The sequence below is a fragment of the Procambarus clarkii genome, chromosome 65 (assembly GCF_040958095.1).
Source record: "Procambarus clarkii isolate CNS0578487 chromosome 65, FALCON_Pclarkii_2.0, whole genome shotgun sequence".
Lineage (NCBI taxonomy): Eukaryota > Metazoa > Arthropoda > Malacostraca > Decapoda > Cambaridae > Procambarus > Procambarus clarkii.
Window position 1 is genome coordinate 32455245 of NC_091214.1, and position 8713 is coordinate 32463957.

At 45.3% G+C, this 8713-nt stretch overlaps 1 protein-coding gene across 1 annotated transcript; it reads right to left on the minus strand.

Annotated features, from left to right (window-relative positions):
- Positions 1 to 238: 238 nt before the first annotated feature.
- Positions 239 to 7479, minus strand: LOC138354982 (uncharacterized). The gene is made up of 2 exons (XM_069309686.1): positions 7000 to 7479; positions 239 to 6611 (listed from the first exon to the last, which is right to left on the minus strand). Exon 2 carries the CDS (start codon positions 5351 to 5353, stop codon positions 2408 to 2410), a length of 2946 nt encoding a protein of 981 aa, XP_069165787.1. The 5' UTR covers positions 5354 to 6611; positions 7000 to 7479; the 3' UTR covers positions 239 to 2407.
- Between the last annotated feature and the right edge of the window lie 1234 nt (positions 7480 to 8713).

The following is an 8713-nucleotide window of genomic DNA, read 5'->3' on the forward strand; positions in this document are numbered from 1 at the left end:
GCAAGAAAACTTGCTTAAAATGCAATATTATGCGAAATTCTGAGATTTGAAGGCCAAATCACATATCGTGATACTACATGAAATAGTATCGAAATATTGGTACAAATGAATATATTTACGTAATATCAAATATTATAGACTGTGGGTTGGTTGGAGTTGTCGTCGTTGATCCTTCTCTATGGACAACCCAACCCACAACTCGGCAGAGTGCTTATACTAGGAGATCACCCTTGGCGCTTCTGGCTCTTGGAGAGGGGCTCAACGTCACACGTTCAGGGGATGCGGCTCCAACACTTAGCCTCGTTGTCACGTGCACACACCCACTCGAGCCGCTGTGACTCCCCACTCTCTCCTTATGAGATATGATCTCCTCAATCCCCTATGACTTACTAGTATTACCTCTTACCCTGTCCACAGCAGTGGTTCTTGGTTCTTTCTCTCTCTCTCTCCTTCTTCACTACTTCCTGGGAAGCCTCACTAGGACAAGGGCAAACACCAGCAGATTGTGACACATTTACTGGACAAAGCACATACACGATACATACACACATATAATAATAATGAATCCTATACTCTATAATATCACAATCAGGTTGCACTCCAATACCATCAGAACTCTATTAACCTCCTCAAGTTGGTCAAGCCTACATACACTGTTGCACTATCAGCAAGATAATGTATATATAGAAAATCAGCATTTGGATGCAATAACATATACCAGTATAAATGTTCATTGATACACAACAATGATTAATCGATCACTGTCAGTCCTCGAGCACATACATCTGTAGGTAATCAAGCCTACGACTGCAACTCTAAACTTCAGTATAAAAACTCCTTGACATAAGAATGCCAACAGTCACTCACCTCTCACTGCGTCTTGCACGCTACTGACAACCAAACACTATCAACTCCCTACAAGTAATCCACCAGAACTTCCCCTTCCACCTCTGGAAGTTCACTACCCTAATATCCTTAGGTTCTTCCGGGCTTCACTACCAGGATCCTCTGCAGCTCCTCCCGGCTGCTATCATGAAGTTTCCTTGTGCAACTACGGTGCTTCACCCTTCTGTTAGGTTCTTCCACAGCTCTCTTGGCTGCTACACCACCTCTACAGAAGCACGTGACACTCCTCTCCACTGCTGCTTCTCCTCACAGCTCGAGGTCCTCTGCTCCACTACCTTGGAGTCTCATCAGCTACTTCCTCTGCTGGCTTCGAAGTTCTCATCAACTTCTTCCCCAAAGACAAACCTGCAACCCATCGACGTTCCAATAAAATGTTCCCCTTTAACACATAAACAAAAATAACCACACAATATGCTTGCCTCAAACCTCTATCTGTCCTCTACATACAGTGAGAGTGGACTCCCCCGTTTTGGGCGGGTCCATACTCCACCTCGCCTGGCGGCGGTCCTCACTCGCTGGGAGGGTCTTCCTCCATCCGGAGCCGGGCTCCCTCAGTCGTCCGTCAGAGCTCAGAGGGGATGGACGTCGCTCCGTGCTCCTCCCTCTTCACTCTCCTATTTCAGGCCTTCTGCCTTATTAAAACATGTCTAACTTATAAATAAACATCGCTACTGTCGCTGGGCACACGACCAACTACAAACAATCACTATGAACTGGCGTTTATCGTGCTTACCACAGATTAATTGGTCGAGGGCGCTTTCCCTCTGACGGCGTCTGGTCAGGGCGCTCCACACAGCACACAATAATGCTTCTGGGCGATTTAATATCTGCTCGTCGACCAGGACTTGAGACCACAACGTTCCCAGCTCGATTCTACAGCTGGTACGTCCGCACACTTCTCTTCTCTTCGAGATATATCACTAGGGGTTCCCTTCTGGCGGGAGCTCAAACGGAGCGCGGCTTCCCCCTGCGATGTCTGGCACTCAAGTGAGGTCAAGGTCCTCCGGAAGCGAGCCTCACGCCTCCAGCAAAATGTCCACATCTCCTAGCCAGTCATTTATCTATTTCCTTACTCACTGCCCATAATCTTAAATTGTTTTACATATCCAACCAGCCATTTTACATATGCGTTATCACCTCAATACTTGCTAGACCTTCTAGTTAGGTCAGGCTTGCTGAATAACTCTCAAGAAGGGAGACTCGTTTCTCCTGCAGGCTGAGATCATAACACTCCCCTCCCCTTATTTTTGAGAGTTATTCCAGTGGCAAAGCTCGGGATAATACATCCGCCACTAGACTGTCTCTTTCTTCAACCGATTGATTCGAACGGTTTATCTGCTTACGTACTCCCTTAGGAGTCTACAATTTGTTCGTTGCTCCTTGCAACATCCGGCTCACAACTCTCCAGAAACATGGTCTTCTCATAAACGATTTGACTTCTCTGGCACCTCTTGGCTAGGCTGTCCTCCTTGGACGCCTGCACTCCATCGGTCAACTCTACTTACTGTCTCCACCCTCCGTTTCCTCGTCTTCTTCTCTTCACGTCCAGAGTCAGACATCTGCTGTCTGTACCTCCTCTGTCGTCTTCACACTTCCATCTACTGCCATTATACTTCCGTCTCCTGTCATCATACCTCACTCCCTCGTCTTCACCGACGATCCTCCTTTTCGTCTCCTCATTTATCTGAGACCTCATCCTGTTCGACTCCCATCGAGTCCTCGGCTTTCTTCTATTCCTCCATGCTTGCATCATCATCCTCTTCCCACACTTTTCACCTCTATACCACTCCATTTCTTCTCCTTTAACTCTTCTTCGTTCCCTAAAAGTTTCTTCGGGCACTATACTACATCCAACAGCACTCGACCATATATGTCGCTTTGCCTCTCCCAGAGTGCTCGTAAGCATCTCTCCACACATACTGTCTCTTCTCCTTTCATTTTCTCGGTTATTACTCTTCTTCACTATCTCTCCTCCACGTTGTCTGTGAAACATGTCAACTCTTGACATCTCAAACAACTTAACTCCACTATCCCTATGCCTCTGTGCTCGTGGACCACTTGACGCTCTATTTCCGTCCTCAGTATGTCCACATCTTTCCTCATTCCTACTCAGCACAGTTGCATTCACCTTCCGACCCTTAATTTCAGCAGTCTGGGCTCTACTCAGGTCCGCTCTCTTCACAGTATTCTTCTTCGGCTGGGTCATCCTCACTTTTGACCTCACCAAGACTTCATTTTCCTGGGCTGGACCTTCATCAAATAGCCGTGCTATATCTACATCGATCTCTTCCACCGGTTGAATCGACACTGTCTCACCTTCTCCAGCGTCTTCCTTGTCGGCCACCTCTGCCTTCCTCACTACCGAGACAGGGTACTCAATGGCTTGGCGGTCTCCTGACTCATCCCCTCGGATGTCAGTCAGGTTCACACTCTCAGGTGTCCCACCCGTGCAGTGGCCTTCTGGGCACTCCTCTGGCACAGTCTCCGCTATGACTCTTGGCAACACCTTTGTCCCGCACAAGTCATTCCCCAGGATCACTTGGACTCCTGGAACAGGTATGTCGGGGCACACTCCCAACATCACCTCCGCCGACACATATTCCGACCTTAGCTGGACAGTACATACGGGCATGTCACTCTCAGACAATAACCCATATACTCTCATCTTACTCCTGCCAGCTAACCGTCGATCATTCCCAATCAGGCTTCTCGCAATCAAGCTCTGATTAGCTCCGGTATCTCTTAAGATACCAACTTCTACCTCAGGTTGGCCTCCTACACTGATCCAACCTTTGCTCATGAACGGCCTATACCTCTCGTTCACTAAGTTCGCTCTCTGTGGTTTGTCTTCGAACACATTAGTATATTTACCTCGGGGGTCACACATGGCCAGGGTCACAACTCTCTTGCCCTGCCGACAATCTCGCATCACGTGACCCAATCCGTTACAATTGTAACATCTCATCAGGGAGAAATCTCTCCTATACGTACCAGAGTAGCTCTGACTCTGCCCACTCGTATTGGAGTTCCTCGGGCCAGACGTACTACTTGTACTCTGTGGAGCTTTACTGGACTCTTGATTTCCCGGATACCGATCAGTTTCTCGTTTAGCTCCTCCATCCTCACTTTCAGATGAAGCGCGCAACCTACTCTTCTGAGTTTTAGGGTACTTACTTTTATCTGCCCATTTATCAAAATTTTTCTCACCCCAGACTCTTCTGGGTCTTTCATAATTTCTTCCTCCCCAGACTCCATTGGATCTGCCATTGCTGCGTCTCGCCTCGCTTCTCACTCTGTTTTCCCTTAAGCTCTTGTACGCTTCAGTAATCATATCCGCCCTATCTGCGGCATCTTTCACCTCCTTTATCCCTGCTTCTTGGATCTTGAACTTTGTTTCAGGATGCATCATCTCCAGGAACTTCTCCATGACCATCAGTTGCTTCAGGTCAGCGTAAGATCCAACTCCAGCAGCCTCAATCCACTTCTGGAATCGTCTTTCCAGATCTCTTGCTGTCTCAGCAAACGTACACGCTCCAACTTTGATCATCTCTCTGAAGCGCTTCCTATAAGCTTCTGGGGTTAACTGAAACGAGCGCAATATGCTGCTCTTTACTGTGGCGTAATCCTGGCACTCTTCCAGTGACAATTGGGTGTATGCCTCCCTGGCTGCACCGGTCAATCTTAACTGGACCAGCTGGGCCCATTCCTCCTGTGGCCACTCCTTGATGCTGGCTACTTTTTCAAAGTGCTCGAAAAAGCTCTCTGCCTCTTCGGGAACAAACAAGGGAATGTCCTTCTCCCTAACCCTAACATCTGGTGGGTGTGATACCTGGGTGGTGCTCTCTGGCAACCCATGTTCAATCCTTTGCTCAGCCAAGGTTCTATTCGCTTCTATCTGCATTTGTTTTGTTCTCTCTTTTTCTTTTTCGACCTGGGCTTTTTCTTTTTCGACCTGGGCTTTTTCTTTTTCTTGTTCCAACTCCAGTTCTCTTACTCTGGTTTTCTCTTTTTCTACTTCCAGCCTGGTTTTCTCTTTTTCCTTCTCGGCTTCATTTTTCATCTGGAGTTCTAATTTCATCTTTTCCAGCTGGAACTGTCTCTCCTTGTCCTCACGCTGCATCTGGAGCTCTAACTGGAATCTCTCCAAGCTCCTATTCCGGCTACTCCTACTACTGCGGCTACTCTTGCTGCTCCTACTCGATCCCTGGGATCTCACTTCATCCTGCCCATCATCCTCCTTTCCACTTTCAGCTCCTTTCTGGGCTCCTTGCTCTGCCGCTTCACTTTTGGCTCTTAACTGCCTCAGGATCTCATCCTTCATCCCAGCTACTTTAGATGCTTTCAACCTGATGCCACATTTTTCTGCTATTTGTTTCAATTGATCCCTCGTGCAACCTTCTAAATCCTCAGGCTTGCCTGACTCCACAAACGCTTGCACCTTATCCATCTTTGTCCTGTGAGTCTTCCCAAGAGAGAGAATATACACCTGCGGTCACACAGTTTATTTCAGCAAGGGTGTACAAATCCACTCTTGGACAGGGTGTGGGTGTGTCAGTTCACTCTCCCGGACACAGGCCCCCAATTTATTATAGACTGTGGGTTGGTTGGAGTTGTCGTCGTTGATCCTTCTCTATGGACAACCCAACCCACAACTCGGCAGAGTGCTTATACTAGGAGATCACCCTTGGCGCTTCTGGCTCTTGGAGAGGGGCTCAACGTCACACGTTCAGGGGATGCGGCTCCAACACTTAGCCTCGTTGTCACGTGCACACACCCACTCGAGCCGCTGTGACTCCCCACTCTCTCCTTATGAGATATGATCTCCTCAATCCCCTATGACTTACTAGTATTACCTCTTACCCTGTCCACAGCAGTGGTTCTTGGTTCTTTCTCTCTCTCTCTCCTTCTTCACTACTTCCTGGGAAGCCTCACTAGGACAAGGGCAAACACCAGCAGATTGTGACACATTTACTGGACAAAGCACATACACGATACATACACACATATAATAATAATGAATCCTATACTCTATAATATCACAATCAGGTTGCACTCCAATACCATCAGAACTCTATTAACCTCCTCAAGTTGGTCAAGCCTACATACACTGTTGCACTATCAGCAAGATAATGTATATATAGAAAATCAGCATTTGGATGCAATAACATATACCAGTATAAATGTTCATTGATACACAACAATGATTAATCGATCACTGTCAGTCCTCGAGCACATACATCTGTAGGTAATCAAGCCTACGACTGCAACTCTAAACTTCAGTATAAAAACTCCTTGACATAAGAATGCCAACAGTCACTCACCTCTCACTGCGTCTTGCACGCTACTGACAACCAAACACTATCAACTCCCTACAAGTAATCCACCAGAACTTCCCCTTCCACCTCTGGAAGTTCACTACCCTAATATCCTTAGGTTCTTCCGGGCTTCACTACCAGGATCCTCTGCAGCTCCTCCCGGCTGCTATCATGAAGTTTCCTTGTGCAACTACGGTGCTTCACCCTTCTGTTAGGTTCTTCCACAGCTCTCTTGGCTGCTACACCACCTCTACAGAAGCACGTGACACTCCTCTTCACTGCTGCTTCTCCTCACAGCTCGAGGTCCTCTGCTCCACTACCTTGGAGTCTCATCAGCTACTTCCTCTGCTGGCTTCGAAGTTCTCATCAACTTCTTCCCCAAAGACAAACCTGCAACCCATCGACGTTCCAATAAAATGTTCCCCTTTAACACATAAACAAAAATAACCACACAATATGCTTGCCTCAAACCTCTATCTGTCCTCTACATACAGTGAGAGTGGACTCCCCCGTTTTGGGCGGGTCCATACTCCACCTCGCCTGGCGGCGGTCCTCACTCGCTGGGAGGGTCTTCCTCCATCCGGAGCCGGGCTCCCTCAGTCGTCCGTCAGAGCTCAGAGGGGATGGACGTCGCTCCGTGCTCCTCCCTCTTCACTCTCCTATTTCAGGCCTTCTGCCTTATTAAAACATGTCTAACTTATAAATAAACATCGCTACTGTCGCTGGGCACACGACCAACTACAAACAATCACTATGAACTGGCGTTTATCGTGCTTACCACAGATTAATTGGTCGAGGGCGCTTTCCCTCTGACGGCGTCTGGTCAGGGCGCTCCACACAGCACACAATAATGCTTCTGGGCGATTTAATATCTGCTCGTCGACCAGGACTTGAGACCACAACGTTCCCAGCTCGATTCCACAGCTGGTACGTCCGCACACTTCTCTTCTCTTCGAGATATATCACTAGGGGTTCCCTTCTGGCGGGAGCTCAAACGGAGCGCGGCTTCCCCCTGCGATGTCTGGCACTCAAGTGAGGTCAAGGTCCTCCGGAAGCGAGCCTCACGCCTCCAGCAAAATGTCCACATCTCCTAGCCAGTCATTTATCTATTTCCTTACTCACTGCCCATAATCTTAAATTGTTTTACATATCCAACCAGCCATTTTACATATGCGTTATCACCTCAATACTTGCTAGACCTTCTAGTTAGGTCAGGCTTGCTGAATAACTCTCAAGAAGGGAGACTCGTTTCTCCTGCAGGCTGAGATCATAACACAAACTACATGAAAAACGTGAAAAAAGTCACTATATAACCATATTTGAGGATTTTAACTTCAAATCATAGAGCGAGGTTTCGTATTATTTAGATCCAAGAAAAGACATATGACAATGTTGTTTCCAATACAAATGATAAAAAACAATGTGTTTTCATTAGAATTAACTATAATGTTCTTGATTTTCCGTTTATATTAACGAGGGAAGATGTACACGTAAAACCGCTCTAATCCGGCTGAAACGTCGATATATGCAATAAAAACCGAACTTCTCCCCTTTTCAATATCTTACTCAGTATTTTAACGAGAAACAAATAGATGATTGAAAATGAAGTATTTAAGGTTATTATCTAATCAATTATGTGTTTGCATCATTTTTTACGTATATATATATGAATTAATACCCATGGACGGAAAATTCACAAAAACGTGGAAAACGGCAAAATATTGCCTAATTCGATGATATTTTGTTTAAATCACATGAAGGAAAAGGAGATGATAAACGTCAAAATATTGCTATATTCGATGATTTTTCGTACGAAACAAAATGCAAGAAAACTTGCTTAAAATGCAATATTATGCGAAATTCTGAGATTTGAAGGCCAAATCACATATCGTGATACTACATGAAATAGTATCGAAATATTGGTAAAAATGAATATATTTACGTAATATCAAACTACATGAAAAACGTGAAAAAAGTCACTATATAACCATATTTAAGGATTTTAACTTCAAATCATAGAGCGAGGTTTCGTATTATTTAGATCCAAGAAAAGACATATGACAATGTTGTTTCCAATACAAATGATAAAAAACAATGTGTTTTCATTAGAATTAACTATAATGTTCTTGATTTTCCGTTTATATTAACGATGGAAGATGTACACGTAAAACCGCTCTAATCCGGCTGAAACGTCGATATATGCAATAAAAACCGAACTTCTCCCCTTTTCAATATCTTACTCAGTATTTTAACGAGAAACAAATAGATGATTGAAAATGAAGTATTTAAGGTTATTATCTAATCAATTATGTGTTTGCATCATTTTTATCGTATATATATGAATTAAAACCCATGGACTGAAAATTCACAAAAACGTGGAAAACGGCAAAATATTGTCTAATTCGATGATATTTTGTTTAAATCACATGAAGGAAAAGGAGATGGATAAACGTCAAAATATTGCTATATTCGATGATTTTTCGTACGAAACA